The following is a 21,782-nucleotide window of genomic DNA, read 5'->3' as shown; positions in this document are numbered from 1 at the left end:
GAGCTATCGTGACCTCGATCCACTCGGACACCAACTTCCCATCTCAACCCCACCTTTTGAATTTTTTTTAAAAAAATTTTTTCCCTCCTTTTTGCCATTTTTCAAATGTCATGTAATCGGATTGGATTCTCGACGACAAATGAAATGGCCACGGAGAGGAGCTTTAGTGAAGTATACTTCATTTTAAATCATTAAATTCACTAATTTCGTGGTCTGCTAGACCAATTAATAAATTACAATTAATTAAGGTTTTTAGTTGAGATGAAAAAAAGTTAATGGCACGAGTGGAATCCGATTACACGACATTTGAAAAATGGCAAAAAGGAGGGAAAATTCAAAAGGTGGGGTTGAGATGGGAAGTTGGTGTCCGAGTGGATCGAGGTCACGATAGCTCATGTGGTAGAGCAGCGGAGTATCTAGCCGAAGATCGTGGGTTCGAATCCCGCTCGTGCCATTAACTTTGTTTCATCTCAACTAAAAACCTTAATTAATTGTAATGTATTAATTGGTCAAGCGGACCACAAAATTAGTGAATTTATATTTAAATCATTGAGATTAACCAAATTTTTTAACATTTGAATTTTCCTTAAAACAATATTTAGAAGTCATATTTAAAAACAAATTTGCCAGACAAAAAATGTTCAAAATCATTTCTTCAAATTTTTAAAAATTGCATTGAAATCTCCAATGACAATCTTTAACAAACACAATTACTTTTTCAATGTGTACTAACTTTTATTATGACAACAATAATTGTGATAAAATAATTATTATTTTATCACTCGGCCAACCAAAAGATATTACGATTGATCATACTAATCCATTTATGTTTAGTGGCCTAATTGACCATGTAAATTATTTCAATTAATTATTTTTTTATGTAAGGTCTTGTTTGAGATGAAAAAGTTAGTGTCACGAGAGGGATTCAAACCAGCCGAAGGTTGTCATCTCAACCAAGACCACACATAAAAAGAAAAATTAATTGAAATTGATCATATTCATGTTCATTTATAAAGATTCAGTTGTGTATTAATTTTTTTTTTTGTAGAATTTCTATATAGTAAATAATAGTGTAAAATAATAGTACCACTCGATCCTTTTCCTTCAAATAAGAAGTAATTAAATCATGGAGGAAGAAAAATGCTTCTGCATCCACTGTCACAAAAATGTGGTCTTCGAATTCTGTCACAAAACTGCACTGTACCACAGGTTTTTCTTCAGCTTCAAGAAAAAAAAAAGTTATGTTAGTTGTCATCTAGGTAAATTTGTATGTTAACCCCTATGTTTGCTGTTTTATACCTGCAACGTTTGGAGTAGTTGGTGCTTGTAGATGTTCTGTTTTAAGATGTGTTTGTAGGGAAGGAAGTGCAAAAATAACTTCTCTTGTATGTTTAGGATCTGGTGATTTTGGCGCAACCCGAACTCTTACACCTGTATTTTCAGTTTCTCTTTCCACGCATGGAAATCTATCCACAGCTGCCAAAAAATCAATCTTATTAAGTTTTAACAATAGCTATTTACATTTTTTTTAAAATTTACCATCATCTTCACTGCATGAAAATGCATAATGGAACCATTCTTGCAAAGTTCTAAACTGAGGTGGGAAAACTACGTTTCTTGATACTTTGCACACTGTTGCCATACTGTCATGCTGAGCGGTTCTTTGTTGCATCATTCCAAGACTGAATGTCAACGTTTGTACAATGTGGGAATCGATTTCTCCACTTTCTGTGTTAGGTACTCTTTGTGCTTCTGTTGCAAAAGAAATGCTCGGCTCTTTGAGTGAAAATAAAGCCCATGATTTGGATTTAAAATTTATTCCGTGAAAGCATGCTAAAGATATGTTCGTCCCTCTCAGTTCAAGAGTGCCACCAAGAACAGCAGAATTATCAGAGTTGGTGACTAAGTTCAGAACCACAGCCTGTCCTAAAGCTCGCTGCCAATGCCTATGATGTCTCGCTTCTTGAGCCCAACCTTAAAAAAATAAAAAAAATAAAATAAAATAACAAGTATCATTTTTTAGTTTTAATAATTACTTTCAGTGGTTGATATCTTTTTCCTTGGTTGACGCTTCCTAAATGAACTTCCTGCCCCAGTCCCTCCATTTCCTAGAGATGAAAACACTCTCTTGCTACTCTTAAACTGCTGGGTGAAAAACTCTTCTAATTTGTAGTGCATCTTCAAGAGATCTACTGTCGTTGATTTAGAGATCATCACTTGTAATTGATCCCATCGTAAGTCTCCGTGCATAAAGATCATAGCTGGCCTAAATCAACAGGTATAAAGATTAGAAAATATTTGAAGTGTCACTTTTAGATTTGAATACAAACCTTCGTGTAGGGCTAAATACAGAATTGGGTGCACCAGTTTTCCACTCATCTCTTAACAATACTTCCAAGGAGCTGACGCGTCCCATTAAAACTGCTGTACCCATATAATCAAGGCGACATTCGAGAGCAGACAGCTTCAAACCTACTGTGTGATCTGGTTCAGTACCAGGATCCTCTCTTATTGTTACTGAAAAGATTAAATTAGAGAAAACTGTTTTGAGCCTAAGTTCAAAAATGTTAAGAGAAAATTATAAATATTACTGAAAGTATCAATGTTGCTTAGGTCAATGGTACCACCCACAATACCGCCTTTTGCATCAAGACTTGCACCTGCTAAACCAAGACCAATGTACATGTTTTTATGCCCTGAACTTCCGATTGAGAGCCTTCCCTCTGATCGAAAATCTTTTGTAAGCCACCTGAAACATGAAAGCATAATTTTTTGTTTTGCTTTATTAAACTGTATTATCAACTTACATAACATTGCCCATGACATTTCCCATATTCATGTGCACATTTAAGCGTTTGAAATTGACGGCAAATAGGACAAGTGTTTCCCAAGCTGAATTTGGAATTTTGTCTGCAGTCACAGGACTCGACTCAGAACTTGAACTTCGATCTAAAAAATATTTTTTATCTTTAATTTTTTGTTGTTGTTATACTTTAAATAATAAGATTCCATTTAATGGCCAGTTTATAAATAAAGATTACCTCTGCGATATCTGTTGCGTAGCAAGTACTCTGAATCAAGATTCAGTCGCATATTTTCTCTTAAAATAGGACTCCTTTCAGCAAACGTTTTATCCCTAAAAATATTTTTTCAAGTAAATAACACAACAAAAGGAATAAATTTTGGACTTAGATAAATCACTTACACACAACCGGTGTCGGACTCGTCTCCATCACTGTAAGTTGCAGTACTGCTTAAATCGCCAAGGAAGAGCCTTCTCATAATGCTTCTTCTGTACCAAGCCTTGGGAAATGCTAAAATCTCTGTTAGCCTCCTCATGTCATATTTAAACGATGCAGATCCAATATCAACAATGGCTAAAAAAATTCTACTTTGAGCAACTTTTGCTTTAATATTATTTGATGGATATTATTGGTAATGTTAACTTACTCGAAAAACGAATGATAGCTTGATGGTCCGATGTACTTTTAGGTTCGACATTTAGTTTGCGAGAGCGTGAAAGATGGAATTTTACAAATTCAACATTCACGCTGAGAGAATCCTTTCTTTCACTGTCAGATAAAGGGCTCCATTGAGCTTCTTTTACACCTAATTACAACATACAATAAAGGAAAATAACAGGCAATAAAAAAAAAGTTTAGAAAAAATATATTGACTATATACATACCAGTCTTTTTCCCACCATAAGGATGAAATATATACAAGGAAAAATCAGAAAGACAACTTGTGACACTAATCCCACCCATAGCTCCATGAACTCCAGTTCTAAATAAAGATATTTTAATGTATTATTAAATTTTATTGATCATATAGAAATTATCACTCACATAGGTGATTGGGGATCTGCTCGTTTTGAGGAGAACACTATATCCAAGGAAGGAAGTTGAAGCATGCATTCGACCCTTGAAACTGGAAGGCATGAAAATCTGAAAGTAGATGGCTGCATGTGGAAATAAACAATAACATCCACAGGAAAAGATGCGTAGTACTGAACAGTGTTGTTCGTCATGTTTCCATTGTTAGCGAACATTCCTCCTTGTGTAGACGGGGAACTTTTATCATTTGTGGGGATAGGCTCAAGGGTCTGTTCCAAAAATTCAAGAATGTGGGGAGAAATAATCGTCTCTTCTGGAATACTCTGAAGTGTCATCCAGGCAAACAGGGCGGCTTTTTTTGTCCCACCGGAACCAGTTCTTCTTGGACCGGCTGGAGATTCAGACTTACCACATTCAGGTGCTGTCTTGGATTCATAGTGAACCTTAGCAATTTATTGTATATTAAAAATAATATCTTTCTTTTATTGTTATTCAAAGGTAGTAATATACCTTGACATCGAGTCCAGGAATATGAAAAACTGTGACATCCCCAAGAGGAGCAGCTTGCAATTGTCTCAATCTGTTTCCAGGAGTTGAACTATGATGCCTACTGTGTGTCTTGCGGCTGAGACTAGGTGAAGAAGGTGGAAACTCAAACATTCCACCAGAACAACTTCGCTCTTTTTTCATCCTTGACAACCTGGGAAACAAACTTTATACACATTTTTCAAGGAATTGAAATAAAAATATCAAATTAGTACATTTTCAGTTCATCATCTCTCGCCTGGTCCTTAGTGTGGAGGACGCATTTTCCTCTGTTTATCAAAACTTTGACGTCAAGTTCAAAATCAATATTAGGCTCTGTCGGCTTCTGCTGAGCGGGTGCTGTACTTGGGCTGGAACCAGTAGTACTGCTCTCAATATCTCCAAGCAGAAGAGTTCTGTAATATTTAAATTTGTCCGAAAATTGTCCTAGCAATAAGCTAATTTATTAAATACTATTTACCCATGATCAACATCCGTATGAGGTGGTATGTTATCAGTTGAATGTCTCCCAGCTTTCCAATCCATCAATTCACCCTCTACAGGCAAACTAAGTTCAGAAGAAGCACTTGGCAATGAAGATTGTCTAAAAGTAAAAAGAAAAAATATTATATTAGATATAAAGAAACCTTACTTCTTGGAATGAAGCAAGAAGACTATCACCTAGTGAAATTGTGTGGTTCTCCACTAAATGTTACTCTTGTGGTTGGTGTAATATTGCTTCTAGGGAATAATGTTGTGTTTGGTGAACTTCCAAAACTACCTGCTACTACGTCTGGACTGTGAATTTCAAAGTTTAACAAAATTAACTCATGCTAGAAGCTCTTGATATAATAAAAATAGGCATCTGTGATGAACATTAGTGTTCATGCTTGCATAATGTATACAAAAGTTACCTTTCTATTTCTATTTGGTGTTCAGGTGTAGGAGAGGGTACGATGAATGACCTCGACCGGAATGTTGCAGATTTTGATCCCATAAGTCTCTTTTTAATGTTTGAAGCTTTGACGCTCTGCCGTCTCAGTTTTTGTATCATGTCTCGCCTGAAATCCTTGAATATCAACGCTTCCAACTCCCTTAACCTCTTCATCTCCTGCTCAATAGTACTTTGAGACGCTCCTAGTGTTCTGAGGTCATTAATTATTTTTGCCTGTTCGTTCATTTCCTTTTCAATTAGTTTGGAACGTTTCTTTGAATCGATGGATGGATCAAGGAAAGAAGGAATGGTTTCATATGTCAGTCGTGATTTTTTCAAAAGTGGACTTTCCTATAAAAAACAAAAACAAAAAAAAACAGCATTTTTTATCTTCTAATAATTATTTTGTATCTAACTTACAACTGAGTTGTCTATATTATCAGCATTGTCACCATCATCACTATCATAACTTCTATTAGGCAGGTCATCTTCCTGATAACTTGTAAGTGTTGTAAGCGTATGCCCTAATGCTGATAACTGTTTACCAATATTTACATCTAAGTGAATATCAACACCTTGCATTGCCCACTGAACATTCAAAAACCATTTGGCATTATCTGAAAATTTTGAAAACAACCACTAATTTATAAATTCGTGATTTAACAGTTTATAGAATACAAAGATTTTTTATGCTTATGATTTGGAATTTTTGTATAGGCTCTAATCTGCATGTGTAAGAACATACAAATTGCCGAGTGAGTGTATTTACTTCTTGTAGTCCACCGGCAATTCAAGCTTTTGGTATTTACAGTAAATTGCCAGCAGACTCAAGAATCACCCACCCCTGGGTGTAGACCTTAACCATGCAGCCATTGAGGTCGAGCTCTGGGGGGGGGAAGCACACCGTGGTATGCGAGGTCAACAGGTAGACCCTGTGTTGGGGGAATCAATAAGCCTGTGGCCTAGTTGATCTTTTACTCAATGAATCAGAAATCTCTGTTGATATCTCTTTTAAGGGTAGGAAAATCAATGTTGCAGAGAAAAGTGGCCATTTCTTATGAATTTAACAGGCTTTAATTTTTAATTAACCAAATCAATGTTGAAGTAAAACAATCAAAGATAAATGTTAATTGCTAAATTAACTAAATTCACTATTTTTCGTGGTCCGCTTGACCAATTAATAACATTCAATTAATTAAGGTTTTAAGTTGAGATAAAAAAGTCAGTGTCACGAGCGGGATTCGAACCCACGACCTTTGGCTTGATACGCCGCTACTCTACCACTTGAGCTATCGTGACTTCGATCCACTCAGAGACCAACTTCCCATTTCAATCACACCTTTTGAATTTTCCCTCCTTTTTGCCATTTTTCAAATGTTCTGTAATCAGATTGGATTCTCGGCGACAAATGAAATGGCCACGGAGGGCTTTAGTGAAGTGTACTTCATTTTAATTCATTAAATTCGCTATTTTTCGTGGCCTGATTGACCAATTAATAACATTTAATTAATTAAGGTTTTAAGTTGAGATAAAAGTGTCACGAGCCAAAAATGGCAAAAAGGAGGGAAAATTCAAAAGGTGTGGTTGAGATGGGAAGTTAGTGCCCGAGTGGATCGAAGTCACGACAGCTCAAGTGGTAGAGCAGCGGCGTATTTAGCCGAAGGTCGTGGGTTCGAATCCCGCTTGTGACACTGACTTTTTTTATCTCAATTTAAAACCTTAATTAATTGAATGCTAAATTAAGTTTGCACTTTAGAAAATGATAATATTGTACAGTTTCAAGTATTTTTAGTACCTGAGTCTATTTTTTGAGCTGCTACAGTTCTTGAGCAAACTTCATACGTGCCTTCTGACACAACACAGAGATTCATTGCTGGTTCAGAAGGATCTGGCTTCCAGTCATCTAAAGAGGTTTCAAAATCGTCGGCGAATCTTAGGCACAAACCGACAAACCGTCCTTTGCTCACAAGGGAGCCCCAGCTGCAAGCTGAAATACTCGTCGATTCCAAGGTAACTACGACTGCTGCACAAGAATCTTCAGCAAACATGTGACGTCCCAAAGTGGGCTACAATAGAAATAATACATTTAAAAAAGGGTTAAAAACATTTTAATTGAAATGTTTACCGGTGGAAGAGGGTTGAGAGGAATGCAGATTCCCATATCTTCAACAGTAAGTTGTAAAAACAAAGTTCCCAATATGGGAGGCCCTGTGAGTTTTTCAAAAGGCATTTTCTCAAAGACTTGCTGTGTTGCTGTGAGTACTTCTTTATTTAGAGAGGATCTTTGCTCATTCCAATATTCATAAGCATTTTTATAATTAAGCCAAACAAGAATGGCTTTGTCCACAGCCATAGGTTGAATGTAAACCAAAGGTCTCCTTAAAGTTATAAGAATCACTTCTTTTCCTTCACTACCAGTACCGATCATTTCTCCTTGGAATGCATTTCTTAAACCTAAAATTCAACATTAATGCCAGAAAAAAATGGTGAATTTATAATAAATATAATCACATACCAATTCTTGTTCTGAAGAAAGCGAATTGCTGGTATTCTGGATCAGCTTCTTCAAACAGTGCATGCTTTATTATTTGACCCAAAGACAGATTCACGTCTACAGTTGCCTTTATGAAAAGCTTCATATTTGTGTTTGGAGGAACAGGTCCAGATATATTCTGAACTCTATTTGAAAGCTGAAGATCGACACTGCCAGTTTCAAGCCTCACAGCACAATTCGTCGGGGTAACGGCTGTCAATTGGATTCGCTGAAAATGAATTTAAATAGGTACATCTAGCAAACTGGCACATCTTAAAAAAATTGTACCTGAAGTCTTATAACAAGAGTGAAAAGCATTCTATTAATATTTCCATCAGCCTGTGGGTCGTCCTCCCAAAGGGGAACTGGCTTTTCTCCACCGTATACTTTCTGTACAACTTCATTGACTTCCTAAAATTAAACTGTTCATTAATGACTAATTAAATTAAAGAGTTAAGTTTATTTTTTCTACAAATATAAGGTAAAATAAGTGAATAACAAAATATTATAAGAATCACACAAATCAATTTGTTTTTAAACTAAGAAAATTTAATGCTAAGTTCATACTTTCATAAACACTTTCTGGACAAAAACAAGATGGTTGAGCAAGTCTGTAGTTAAAGAATGTTCAAAAACACCAATATCTGCTAAAGCACTTAAGTAGTTGCCATGCCGGAGGACAACGCCATCTAAGAAACAAAGTAGATATGAGTATACATATTCAAAATTAAGACAGACAAAAAATTAAATTGGATTTTTAGATTTACCTCCAAATTGGCCTTCAATAGAAGTATGCTCATCTTGGATGTATTCTGCTGATACATGCACCTGTGGTAATGCTATGCTTGCTTCTGATGGAAGATTAGCCTCAGTTACCTGAAAAAAGGTAGTGTAAGTCAACCAATGAACAGAACATATATATTTATAGCAAACCTGTACTTTTGTTGAAAAAGAAAGTGAATGCCTTGGAAGATCCACAACAAATTTAACCTTGCTTGCAGTAATCCCAGTGCTTGTGACCTGTTCCATTTTATACTGCGCTTGTAACGAGGGTAAGAGAGCTGCAGTGATGCTTAAACTCTACAAAATAAAGAAAAAAGTGAGAATTTTATAAAATACAATCTTTACAAATTTAATTATTATTCAATAAAAAGTTTTGTAAAGTCACTAACCTGTAAGACTATTGAGAATTGAATAACTAACGGATGGAGTAGAGGAGTAGTTTCTGATGTGTTCTGCTGACTGGAAGAATAATTTGGTATAGCTGTACGACTGTGGCAAGGTGAATGCGGTGGGTGAGAAGAATCCACCTCGTCAATTGTAGGTGCCCTGCCTATTCTGCTTGATGTTCGTGTGACTCGCAATTCCTAAACCACAACAAAATTTTGAAGTTTTTAGATTCAGATCTGTGATAGTTGAATTCTAGGTATACCTGAAGGGTTGATGATAGGTGCTTGCTTCCTCTTGCCATCATGCCGTGTAAAGCGACTGGATGTTGAGGAATTGTAATTGCCACTGAACCGACAGTGAGCAGGGCTGAGTTTTTGTCTTTTCCTGGGACGTTCATGCTTGAGAACAAGGCTTGGGATTTTCCAATCATCACTTTTACCACAGTCCTTTAAAAAAATAAATAAATAAATAAAAATAATTTTTTTAAACAAACAAACTCAATCACGAACGTTTAAAATGTGAATAAAGTTTCATTTTATTCAATTAATTAAGGTTTTAAGTTGAGATAAAAAAAAGTCTCGATCCACTCGGACACCAACTTCCCATCTCAACCCCACCTTTTGAATTTTTCCTCCTTTTTGCCATTTTTCAAATGTCGTGTAATCGGACTGGATTCTCGGCGACAAATGAAATGGCCTCGGAGAGCTTTAGTGAAGTGTACTTCATTTTAACCAATTAAATTCACTATTTTTCGTGGTCCGCTTGAGCAAGTGGTTTTAAGTTGAGATAAAATCTAAGTCACGATAGCTCAAGTGGTAGAGTAGCGGCGTATCGGCCGAAGGTCGTGGGTTCGAATCCCGCTCGTGACACTGACTTTTTTATCTCAACTTAAAACCTTAATTAATTGAATATTATTCATTGGTCAAGCGGACCATGAAAAATAGTGAGTTTCATTTTATTTTATGCGTTTCAATTATTTTTAAGACTTATTTTATAAAAAGCAGATTCCCCAGAAATGACAAGAGCACTTGTTCTTGATGGGGTTCTTCATTCTCACAATAATTTATTTTATTATAATTCTCTTAAATTGGTTGGTGATAAGCACTAGTCTGAACGTAATAATTAAAATACTTACTGCTGATTTGGTGGGACTCCTTCGAGTAAGACAATCATTGTTCTACCGACATGGCCCGTAATTGAGCATTCCAGACTTGTTGGCCTCGTCTTTTTCTTAACAGTCAGACTTGAATGTAGATTTGTCATTTCCGCTTCCAATTTAAGGCCACTCAGCGTTGCTAAAAGTCTCGTTCTGTGAATTTTTGCTACTGCAAAAACAATCAGCCGTGTTCTCTCCCCTGTTACGCCTAAAAAATCATAACATGTATATACAGGAAAAAGATATTTTGACTTTATAAAATTACTGGAATCTTTTTGATTGACAGGGTTGTGTGTGGTGGTCTGTGATTCTCCTTTTTCAACATCAGTCGACTTAGAATCTTTGGATTCTGTTTTCTTGCGGAAACTATCTGATAAATCTCCTCCAACAGAAAAACGACTGAAACAGAATTTTATGATTAAATTCTTTAAAAAAAAGAAAAAAAAATTTGTTTGAAAATAATTATTTTAAAAGAATACAAAAAATTATAAAATATCATGCTTCCATGTTTTTCCTCTAAAATGCACTAATTTTATTTCTATTAGAATATTCTATACTCTTCTGTACCTGAAGATATCAACACCGACCAAACCGGCTGTACAACTTAAAAAATAGAAAACACAAGAAGTAGTAAATTTTTAAATGTTTTACACTAATTAGTAGTTATTATTAATAACTGTAATAATAATTAAGACTTCTTACCTGTGCGCAATGGTCTTTGTGTGGGGCATTGTTGCATAAAGTTCAAGAAGATGATACACCGTTTTCCAGCACCTAGGAGTTACATTAATAGACCCTTCTTTGCTTTTAACAGAAACTCTCCTATCAACAATTGATGTGGGAGAGGTCAACTGGCTAGTATCTGATAAATTCATGTAACCTGAATAACAAGTCTTTATGAAAATTCTGTGATAATAAAATTGGGTAGTTGTTGAAATTCAATCTGACCTCTAACACTTTTGCCCGTTGATCTTATTCTATTGGCAAGTGATTGAGCCCTCATAGAAGAAGAAGGTGAAACTAGAACTTTATTATCAGAGAATTTTGACCTCTGAAAAACCTTTGGTTTTTCTGTTTCTGTTGGTATAGGCAATACAAATTCCTGAAGGTCTAGTCCTAAAAGAAAAAAAAAAACAATTGAAAAATTAAATTAAAGATAAACCGTAAATAAAATCTCTTACTTGAAGCTGTAGCAGGAGGAGTTTTCGCTACATTCTTGTTTTCAGCAGGCTGCTGCTCTTTCAGTTCTGATTGTGTCTCTTTAACATTCTGGTACATATTGCTTATTTGGAGCAAAAGTCTCAACAGTGGCATATTAACCTAGACACATTTGATAAGTTCATATTTAAAATCACAAACAAGCATGTAAAATACTCACTTGTTGGGAGATGTATCTTATTCCTATACTGACATTCAAGACAGTACTAGAATGCTTCTTCAATTGTCCTCTAGACACATATAACATATTTCTCCTCTGCCTACTCAAGTCCTCTACTATAGTCATATCTGCCAGCCTACACAGTTCTAGTTCCACACCAACCCTCTCACACACAAAAGCAGGAGTTTCAGGGGGCATTTCAAGCCAGAATTTATCTGTAATTTATAAATAATTAGTCGTTATGTGACTTTAATCCTATACAGACTCTAATATTTCAAATTCATGTAATATACTCCACTCCACAAATAGAACATCAGTCAGCACAAATAGCTACGGGATATGTGTTTTTCATTCCAGAAATACCATGAAAGCTTCTGTTTAATCATCACTATACTTTTTTGATTGATGTGGAAAACACAAAGCCATAAAAGAAGTTTTGTTGTGTTCTTGCGTATTAGCAAGAGTACTGTACTATGTAATATATCATAGTAATTTATTGGGGGAAGGGTAGCAGGAAAAAAGATTAGGGTGATGGTGGGAAGTAAACCCACAACTGCTAGGTTTATCAGGCGAAAGTCTGTCAACTGACCACTCAACTACCGCATCCCCCCCCCCCCAAGAATGAATTGAAATAATAAAAAAACCAGTGAGAAAATTCTTTTGGAAGTGACAATGTTTACATGTGTTGAAATTAAAGTTATTAAATAATTACGGAAAAAACGCAACTATATGTTTCATATGTGGAGCAGAGCATTAAAATTTTGAACATTGACCATAACCTTTTTTATCCTGAACTTTCCCATATTCACTAACTACGATATCAATCCTCATTGAATCCACTCCTCCTATTAATGAAAGGTTTGAACCCCATGTTTCTAGAGTGTTGCTGCTAGTACCTAAAAATTTGATTAATATGTATTAAAAAAAAGTATTTAGAACTGAAAAAAAAAAAAAAAAAAAAAATCTTACCGGCACTACTGATCATTTGTGTAGGCATAACACCGAGACTTGACAAAAGTGGTTCAAATATGAGGTGAGCATCAAGAAGCCTTAATGAATCATGCATTGGGTACAGACTATATCCTGACGTTAGTAGGAGGTAATCTGGATTCATCAAAGGTGCATCAGGGGCTGATGTAGGTTTTGTCTGTACCTAAAAATAATGATAATTATTTAGTAAAAATATTATTTAAAAAAACACAAAACAAAAGACAAAAAAAGAAATATAATCATGCTAATTAATAAAAATAAGGTTATATAACTGCAAAACAAAATAATATAAAGAACTACAGCAATAAGCAACTAAAACATATAAAAATGTGTGCAATTAATGATTATAAACCATGAAATAAACATATATAAAAAAAAGGACAAAAAAAGCTTTGTTTTGTTTACTTAAAAGCAAAGCCTAAAATGCTTTAACATTTACTAGTAGTACAAAACAAAGGGGGTAAAAAAACAAACGCCCAACTACAAATTAACTACATTCACAAAGACACAGATTATTTTGCAGTTACAAACCACCGTTGGATGTGTGATTGGTGGGGGCAAGACCTTCTCTTTTTCTTTCTTCGCCTCTGTAAATTCTTGTTGCTTCGCCATCCAGGTGTAAAGGTCATCATTATCAGTATCTCTCGGAGGAGACAGGGTACGATCCAGACTTGGGATGGATGTTTCCTGACCATCTGGCTCGCCCCTGCCACCCGAGCAAAGAGACGGATTTGAACCATTTGTCACTAGACTTCTTGTTTGGTCTTTTTTAAGAGTAGAATAACCTAGAATAGAATCTTTAAAATGAGAACTACCAGTAGTCAAGTTCGTGCATAATATGAGACTCACCAATTCCTTTAGAATCGCTTTCGTTTCGATGATGCCCAAGAAAAGGGTTGTTGTTCAGTAAGGGGAAAACAATACTAGCTCTCGATGATGATGGTATTTGTGTTGGTAGTAAAGATTTTTTTTTCCCCAACTTGAAACATTAATTTATCATTTAAATTTTTAAATTTTTTTTACAGTTAATAAATTTTATTTTACAAACTTAAAGCAACTATGATTTGTTCAGTGTTGCGTGGATCATACATACATTTTTTTAAAATTATTTTAATTTTATGGGACTTCTAAAAATTAATCTTGTTTCAAAAAATTTAAAATTAGAATTACTTAATAGAAAATTGTATATTTAATTATATAAGATTTTTTTTGACTGTTTGTAAAACTTATTGCATAACTACAGACTTTATGTCCCAAATGAGTGAAATCACAGATTTCTTATTAATTAAACTCACTGGGTTATAGAAAATGTTTGGTTTTATTTTTGGGCGTTTTAAAAAAAGTTAAAAAGAGTTTGAACAAAGCCTATAGAAGGTTGATGACAGATATGGCCGCAAGCCAAGTTAAGATTTTACCAAAACTATCCCATCCCAATTTCAGTAATACTTACAATATTCTTTTCCATGTACGCATTGTCTTCTAAGAGTATTTAACACCCAACCATAAAACTAATCTACAATTCACTAGCACGGTAAATTGCACATCATTTATCAAATTACAAAAATATTCGTAGCTCTAGTTAGAAAAATAAAAAACTTACAGATATACAGGCTGTAATTAAACTAAAACAAGCAACAATTCTAATATTTTACTTTGAACAAATCACAATTTAGACACAAAGATATACATAAAAAGCACAAAAATTCAATAAAATGAAGGATTTTAATAAGAGACTTAAAAGGAACTTCTTTATTAAGGAGGAAATAATACCTGATGAACAGATCCAGGTGAAGTCGGAGAGCTGAACTGAAGACTGTCCAATGTGATGTGCCCAGTTTGCGGTGACTGCATGTTGATTGTAGGCCCGTCAATACTAGTAGTTGGAACATCTACAGAGACATTAATAACGTTTATGTTGACATTCTGAGTCACATATACAAAATTTTATATGAATAATTCCATATAAATTTAATGTATGTAATTAACTGAAGCAACATTTTTTCTGATCAGAAAGACACAGACACTACACTAACATGCATTAATGATGTGCTATCAGGAGTGTATAAAAACAAAAATATGTGAAGTTTGTGCTAGTGCAAAAATAATTTCAATTAAAACAAAATCAGCAAACAAAGTAGGTGATATTCTTAATAAGCAATCATAAAACTGAAGCTGGAAGTGCTGAAAACAAAAACTGCACAGCTGAAATTGATATTTTCTGTAAAAGGAATGGGGTTTTAAATCTACAAAAGGGAAGAAAGTACAACATGAATCAAAATAAGAAACAAAGACTAAGTGATGTCTTTTGATAAATAATATTTAAATTATTTAAAGAAGTTTTGTATTTTACCATGTTTCTGTGTTGCCTTGAGCACTTTTCTTAAATTGGTTCCAGCCTCAGTGTTAAGCAACATTGCGCATTCATCTGTGATTTCGCAGTCCTCATATGAAAATTCGCCATCAGTCAGGACATTTTCCTACGCCCAACACCATAATTTTTGACCTTCTAAGCTTTTATCTACATATTTGTAATTTATAGGTCTTTGAAACATGAAATTTAATCATAAAAATAAATGCCTTTATCTTTATATACAAAGTCGATCATTATAACACTTAAAATAGCCTAAAAATTTAAATTTTTTGTTTATAGCTGGAAGAACAAAATTAGACTCTCAAAGAAGTCAAACACGTTCATCATTAAATCAAATTTCCACTGTAATTCACAATAAAAGGACTGAATTTCAAAATTGCTTCCCAAAATGCAATCGGTCAAAGTTCAAAACTCAAGACAACTACACTTTAATAAATTCCAAGAGCCTATTAAAGTTGAAAATTATAAAATAAAACAAATTAATCAGAAAACATAATTAAATTAGAAAAATAAAAATCCAATACTTTTTGATAAATTAATATTTAAATAATGTTTCTTTAAAATGTATTCAAAAATTAAATTTTTTTAAATTTATAATTATTCTTATTAAATTTCTTTAATAGTCTCTTTAATTACCCCAGAATCTCATTTATTGGTATAGTAGTAATGCCATAAGTCTACTTTATGTTGATAATTGCTATTTATTTAAAAACAGTCAGAATTGAAATTTAAAATGTAAAAATTCTCTAGGAACAACCTTTTTCAAAAACCTAACAAAACAACACTTACAATTGCGACAAATTGTCACTTAAAGTTTAAGAAACCCTTAACATTTTAAAATGTACATATAACAATCTGACAAAATCTTTGTCAAGCCAAACAGCACAAGCATGCAGTTTATGCATAGTTCAGTCAAATGTTGCTTCATTTGGCACTGTTTAAGTCAGTTGTTTAAGCACATTAAACTATCCTAATTAAATTTGTTGTATAAATCCTCTATTTTTTTAATTTGCAATCGTGATAAGTAAAGAAATTCATGGTTCTAGAAATGATGACAGTTGAATGTATTCATCAAAACTTTAGTACAATGTTTGCACTGATTATAGTTTGAAGCACCCAATAAACTCTCCCGTACAACAATTACTTTAACTTTGAAGCACCCCTATTGAATATTGAAACTTTTTCACCTTTATGTACACATTTTTCAAATACCACTAGCAACAATGACTTTTTAAGATAAAATGCTTTGAAAAACATTTGTAATAAATGAGATTCTGGTCTACTAGCCCCTCACCATACAACTTCCATTTAGTGGCGACCGTTACTCATGCAAGACAATTTATATAATTGTTTTTCTTTTTTAATGGCGTTTTAAAATTTTGTTTAAGCGTTAAAAATTTAAGACAAATTGAATTCTAACATATTTAATTATATTTAGTGGCTGGATTCTCTACTTAACACCTAACCAAATCATAAAACTAAGTGACCAAAGAAAGCCAATTTTAATAGTCAAACCAGAAATAAAAACGAGGAAAAGGCATTTACTTTCTGGCAGGCACGTGTTCTTAATATTTGTGAGTGTAGTTATTACGGAACATAAATTTGTTACTCTGGCGTTATACATAGTACAATATTTGTTATTTAGTTAGTAAAAGGAGGGCAAATTAAACACTACGGGTTTTTAAAACAAGTTGTGCATGCCCCATGTTACAAAAGCAAAAAAGGGATAAAGCCTTTCGGAATATTATGTGTGGAATTAAAAACATATCCATTCCCAAAATCATAGCAAGGGTTACTCGCAACAAAGAGCTAACACCAACACGAATAAAGCATTTAAAATTCAGCTCTTTTTTAAATTCAACTTTCATTTAATTCAGTTCCTTACAAAATTGCCGACATTCATGATCTAGTTGCTCATCCGGGATGTAACACAATGAAACCTGTGGTATATTAACAAAGGTTTGAGTTAAATGAAGTATCAAATACTGTATTACTACATAATTAAAAACAATGGAATCCATTTTCAATGAAAAGACTGAAAAGTAAATCAAAACACGAATTAAAGAATTAGAAAAAAAAAAAAAAAAAACTGCCGGCGGCATCAGATTTTATTATAATGGATTTATCCTCAAATTTTAAATATCTTACGTCTTCAGCATCTGGGACTGCAAAAGTGACATTAAATGGTTTAACATTATGCCTTGCTTTAAAATTATGCTCCAAGAGCAAAGGTGTGTACAAGATGTTCTTCCACTGCCTACTGAGTACTATCACACCCTAGAAAGAAAGCACAAGTAAAGTATTTTTTGCATTAAAAACCCTTTTATGTCTATTTTTTAAGTCACTTGGCTTGTTAATAATAAAATACACAATAATTTTTACATTATGTGTCATTGTGAGTACATTTAAATTGATTACATTTCACACATGAAAAATGTAATTACAGTAGAAATCCGTTTATCCAGACTTGAAAGGACCGGGACTTGTCTGGATGATCGAAAGTCCAGATAATCCAAAAATTTGTGATTTTATTAGTATCGTGTCATAAAAACGGAAAAAACACATATGAAAGTGAACACTTTTATTCATATATCACGAAACATTTAAAGTGATAGATAGTTTTTATTAGTTTTATTTTTGTTTAAGCCCGGACAAAATTTATACATAAAAAATATCTAATAAAAATATATGTAATAAAACACTTTGAGTGAGTAGAAATACTTGATTGAATATAAAAAAATATTTTTTTGCATTGCATAAATTCACTTTTTTTCTGCATCCTACATGTTTTTGTTAAATTTAAACAATGTTTGTAAATCCCAGGCCCTGAAGATGACCTCAATAAAGACCGAAATGTTGGCACGATAAAGAAAGTGTTTTTCTGAAACCTACGTCACACCAGACCACATCTCACGATTTCTGAATAATCATACATAATAAAAAAAACCTTTTCAATGGAAGCCAACATATGAACAACACTACGACAATTTCTAGTCTTTTAAAATAGGATATACCTTTTTTTAAATTTATTTTTACCAAAAACGTGACCGTTGGCCTCTCCGGCCTCTTTGATCATGTGACTAGTGGAAGGGCCTTGATTTGGTGGCCTTTACGATTTTGAACGACAAATTAAAAAGCCCATAGTTGAATTATAAATTTAAAAAAATTAATATACATGCATTGAGAAATATGAAAAATTTATAAAAAAATATTTTAACAAACGGGTCCAGATAATCGGGGTCTGGATAAACAGGTTTCCACTGTTCCAATTTATTTAAAAATAAAACTTTTTTTATAATGCACATAATCTTTATAGATTATCTATGTATATATTCATTTTTTTACCTGTCTTAATGTAGAAAGATGTGGAAGGTCAGCCTCCTTCAAGTTTTCTTCTATATTTGCTGTCGTTTGTAAAAGGTATCTTCGTAAAACACAGCATAACTGGCATGAAGGGTCTTCTTGAAGAGTTTTGCTTAAGGGAGTAAATCTTCCATGTCGACTCTACTTAGGCAGACATAAAATTGTTTACAATTATTTATGATTTATTGGATTGTACTGTCAAACCTTAATTGGCAAATGAATTTTTTGGACGTCGAGTGCTTCAGCCATGAGGCAAGTCACAATAGCTGTACTTCTTCTGTATTTGCAGCGCAACATGTGAACAACCCTTATTGCAAATCTGTTGTTAGGATTCATCCAAGCATTTATTGCTGGTGAGGCTGTGCTGAGTAAATTCCAGTCCAGTCTAAATTGCAAAGAATATTTTAAATATAATATTAACATTATTCAAAACCTAGATAGCAAAATAATCTTTTGTAAAACCTTGTATAATCAATTTTCCTTGTGATTGGTATTCTAGGAGGTGCAGCGAAATTAAACCAGACCTGCTTAACATCAATAACGCAAGATGATGCATTTCCGTCCTTCCCATGAAGCGATAGAGTATTGTTGGCTCTGGAAAATTGCTCATTTAATATCTATTCACTATTTAATAAATATATTAACTTTAATTACGTTGGTTCTGAATGGCATTCTTGTTGGCTTGAATCTTGTTGAGCTGGCGCTGGGGCTTTTACACTTGTTGGAGTCATGTTTACAGGCTCTGGCTGAGTTGCAGTACTGCTCTGTTGCTGTTGTTGATCAACGATGACAGATTCAAGCTCATCCTTTGAACGAACAGAATCTGTATAATTGGTCTCGTTTTCCCCAGGAGGTGCCAGCGATGCTTTGCTATCATCTGTTTCCTCAATATCAAATTTGGACCTATTCACAACCTGCATGGGAAAAAATATATTCATAAATAATTGATATAAATTATCAATTTAATGTAAAAAATAAAATAAAAACCTTAAATGAAACCCCTTCAAGACCACTTTCACACATTATAAAACCAATTTTTTCATCTGACAATCCAACAAGGGATAAATCTTCTGTTCCTGAGTATCTTATCTGAAAAACAATCATTATAAATATTACTTTAATAAAGTATAAATAAAATAAAACATTAACATACTGTTGCACTCTCTTCATGGGATTTAGTAGCCAATTTTGTAGTAAAAATTACTTTAGAGCAATGGCTAGGTATAGCGGTGATTTCTGCATCTTTTAAAAGTGAACATTCATTGTGTAATCTTCTCAACTGGGCATGTATTTTATCTAAAAAGGACATGTTAATACGTCATAAAATTATGTGAGTATTAAGAGAATGGCATACTTATATTTAGTGTTATGACAGTCTCTTCTTGTTGTTTTTGCGATGTCTCAATATAAACTGACTCCCCAGTCAAATCATGTTTCGCCGTGCTTGTTCTCAAACCAAGAAATAAAGCTTTTCCTGTTTTCCCAAAGCCACTCTTTTTTACACCGCTTGGTAATACAGCAGGCCTTTCAAACGTTTCTACAATTTCTCTCGTCTATAATAACAAAAAGTAGCCAACGATATCAAGTATGTCTGTAATATAAATATTAAAATTAAGCAAAATGGCAATTACTTGTTTTCCACAATGAAAACTGGCCGTTAGGTTATTGAAAGACACTGCCAACAGGGAAACACATGTTAGATCCCTGATGTTATCAAGGGCAGAAAATGAAATAACTTCTTCCACGACCGACGCTTGTAAAAGTGCTATATTCACCTAGAAATAAATTTGAATAATACAATTTCCTTTTTCTTATAAATATTTACAAAGAGTCTTACTTTAGGGAGAATCACTGTTGCTTGTATTTGAGTAGCGATACATTGTTCAATAACACAATGGGGCTGGCCTTTTACTTTTCCTTCTCTTTCAGCAGTACTTCTTTTACTGCCACCTCCTTGCAATTGGCTAAGATATTGGTCCCTTTTGAGTACATTGCTAGCTTCCACGCGACCCATGCAACTCAAACCTAATTTGTTTATTACACTGAGAGGGTGCATTGTTGATAAGGTTGGTGTAAGAGCATCTATAAATCTTTAGACAAAGAAAAAAAATTAAAACAAAAAATATATATAAACAAAAACTGGTAAATTTAGTTTTTACCTTTGTAAAGATTCTAAAACAAGTGGGCTAACCATTATATCAACATCGCCTTTCATTTTAACCACCACTGTAGTTCTTGTGCCCATTTCATTTCTTGAAGAAAGCAATTCCTCTTGGGTAACTGGAAGAAAAGATGATTACAATTTTATGTAAACGACTATGTTTAATTATATAATTTTTAAAATTTTGAATGGGAGAAGGTAGGTTAATTGAAACGCCAACTCAGTAATAAGAAAGAGGAGATGAATGCCAGACATTGGCATAGAAAATGGGATGGATCACCCTCAGTAGAACTACCAAAACTTGGATACTGTCACTGCATAGGAGTTGTAAATGGGTCCAAGATCCCAATAGTATTGGAAAGCGATAAAAAATAATTCTTGGAAAAATATGGACCGGATCACAATTCTCATGCTGAGGACCCAACCTAGCACTTCCTCAGGTCATGAACTATCTTCACCATATCAAACACGTTTACCTAACACAAGAATAATTGGATTATGATTTCTCTTCTGCCTTACTTTTACTGATATAAAAGGAAAAGAAAACAAACATTCAAATTGAGCAAGGTGAAAAGTAAGACAGAGCCTATTGTGAGGGGTTGAAGAAACTTGAACAGAAGAATGCTGGTGAAAACTATTGTATTTAACCTTGAGGATTAGTTTCATAGTAGGTTAGTTTCATTTTTACAAATAATTTATTTCTAGAGGCTTACTTTGACTGTTTATACCAAATATTAATTTATTGCTGTATTATGAGAATACCTCATCTATTACCCATATGTATAATAGATAATTACTACTAAAATTACTTTCAAATATCAAATTAGTCCCATTAGGATGTACAGATTTGTTGATTTGTCATCTATAGATTTTATAATATGTCTTCTAACAAATCCAGTTTGAAAACCACGTAAAATCGAACAACTACAGAAACAAAAAATATTACATACCAGTATCAGTTTCAGAATCATTTTTTGGATTTTCTGGAGGTAAAATATCCCATGGGTAAGGATGTGTCGGTGTTTTTCCAAGGCTTGGAGGAGGTGAGAAACCATCTCTGTTTCTATTGATCATTTTCAGAGATGTAAACCCTTCTGTTAGATGTTCAAATCGTGGTGTAAAGCGGCTCCCTTGAATCACATATAAATGAATTTTCACCTCATAAAGTGCACAATTATGCTTTTACTTACCAACATATACCAATCTTCCATCATCGGTCTTTTGGAACAAAGGCACTGTGAAAACATCCGAGCCATTTGGAAAAGAACACAATGCCCAGTTCAAGCAAGTAACCTAAAATTATAAGCATATATATTTATATGTACAAATGATAATCGAACTAGTAAACATCACATAATAATTTTT

At 33.7% G+C, this 21,782-nt stretch overlaps 1 protein-coding gene across 2 annotated transcripts in view; it reads right to left on the bottom strand.

Annotated features, from left to right (window-relative positions):
• Positions 1–21,782, bottom strand: part of LOC106662472 (uncharacterized protein KIAA1109) — a 35,194-nt gene that overhangs the window by 854 nt on the left and 12,558 nt on the right. The window contains exons 28-79 of one of the 2 annotated variants that reach the window (XM_014386582.2): positions 21,608–21,710; positions 21,368–21,547; positions 20,416–20,536; positions 20,094–20,346; positions 19,888–20,031; positions 19,611–19,809; positions 19,410–19,552; positions 19,244–19,345; positions 18,911–19,170; positions 18,719–18,850; positions 18,461–18,641; positions 18,239–18,397; positions 17,042–17,170; positions 14,873–14,999; positions 14,293–14,411; positions 13,372–13,501; positions 13,054–13,319; positions 12,502–12,685; positions 12,312–12,428; positions 11,533–11,747; positions 11,336–11,474; positions 11,103–11,270; positions 10,857–11,034; positions 10,420–10,553; positions 10,134–10,362; positions 9,261–9,444; positions 9,001–9,195; positions 8,762–8,908; positions 8,596–8,704; positions 8,396–8,517; positions 8,117–8,239; positions 7,811–8,057; positions 7,421–7,749; positions 7,091–7,361; positions 5,716–5,912; positions 5,276–5,646; positions 5,043–5,159; positions 4,843–4,965; positions 4,598–4,777; positions 4,347–4,536; positions 3,849–4,279; positions 3,689–3,786; positions 3,451–3,609; positions 3,206–3,377; positions 3,042–3,136; positions 2,808–2,949; positions 2,592–2,749; positions 2,331–2,517; positions 2,037–2,266; positions 1,540–1,974; positions 1,300–1,476; positions 1,088–1,221 (exon numbers count right to left, since the gene is read on the bottom strand). In XM_014386582.2, coding sequence (XP_014242068.1) covers positions 1,088–1,221; positions 1,300–1,476; positions 1,540–1,974; positions 2,037–2,266; positions 2,331–2,517; positions 2,592–2,749; positions 2,808–2,949; positions 3,042–3,136; positions 3,206–3,377; positions 3,451–3,609; positions 3,689–3,786; positions 3,849–4,279; positions 4,347–4,536; positions 4,598–4,777; positions 4,843–4,965; positions 5,043–5,159; positions 5,276–5,646; positions 5,716–5,912; positions 7,091–7,361; positions 7,421–7,749; positions 7,811–8,057; positions 8,117–8,239; positions 8,396–8,517; positions 8,596–8,704; positions 8,762–8,908; positions 9,001–9,195; positions 9,261–9,444; positions 10,134–10,362; positions 10,420–10,553; positions 10,857–11,034; positions 11,103–11,270; positions 11,336–11,474; positions 11,533–11,747; positions 12,312–12,428; positions 12,502–12,685; positions 13,054–13,319; positions 13,372–13,501; positions 14,293–14,411; positions 14,873–14,999; positions 17,042–17,170; positions 18,239–18,397; positions 18,461–18,641; positions 18,719–18,850; positions 18,911–19,170; positions 19,244–19,345; positions 19,410–19,552; positions 19,611–19,809; positions 19,888–20,031; positions 20,094–20,346; positions 20,416–20,536; positions 21,368–21,547; positions 21,608–21,710 — 9,435 coding nt within the window. Of the gene's footprint in view, positions 1–1,087; positions 1,222–1,299; positions 1,477–1,539; positions 1,975–2,036; positions 2,267–2,330; positions 2,518–2,591; positions 2,750–2,807; positions 2,950–3,041; positions 3,137–3,205; positions 3,378–3,450; positions 3,610–3,688; positions 3,787–3,848; positions 4,280–4,346; positions 4,537–4,597; positions 4,778–4,842; positions 4,966–5,042; positions 5,160–5,275; positions 5,647–5,715; positions 5,913–7,090; positions 7,362–7,420; positions 7,750–7,810; positions 8,058–8,116; positions 8,240–8,395; positions 8,518–8,595; positions 8,705–8,761; positions 8,909–9,000; positions 9,196–9,260; positions 9,445–10,133; positions 10,554–10,856; positions 11,035–11,102; positions 11,271–11,335; positions 11,475–11,532; positions 11,748–12,311; positions 12,429–12,501; positions 12,686–13,053; positions 13,320–13,371; positions 13,502–14,292; positions 14,412–14,872; positions 15,000–17,041; positions 17,171–18,238; positions 18,398–18,460; positions 18,642–18,718; positions 18,851–18,910; positions 19,171–19,243; positions 19,346–19,409; positions 19,553–19,610; positions 19,810–19,887; positions 20,032–20,093; positions 20,347–20,415; positions 20,537–21,367; positions 21,548–21,607; positions 21,711–21,782 lie in introns of both variants that reach the window. The other variant, XM_024224914.1, reaches the window with a different exon arrangement.

The sequence above is a fragment of the Cimex lectularius genome, unplaced genomic scaffold (genome assembly GCF_000648675.2).
Source record: "Cimex lectularius strain Harlan isolate CLEC.00 unplaced genomic scaffold, Clec_2.1 scaffold43, whole genome shotgun sequence".
Lineage (NCBI taxonomy): Eukaryota > Metazoa > Arthropoda > Insecta > Hemiptera > Cimicidae > Cimex > Cimex lectularius.
The sequence above is the reverse complement of the archived record's forward strand: the minus strand, read 5'-3'. Positions and strand labels throughout refer to the sequence as shown.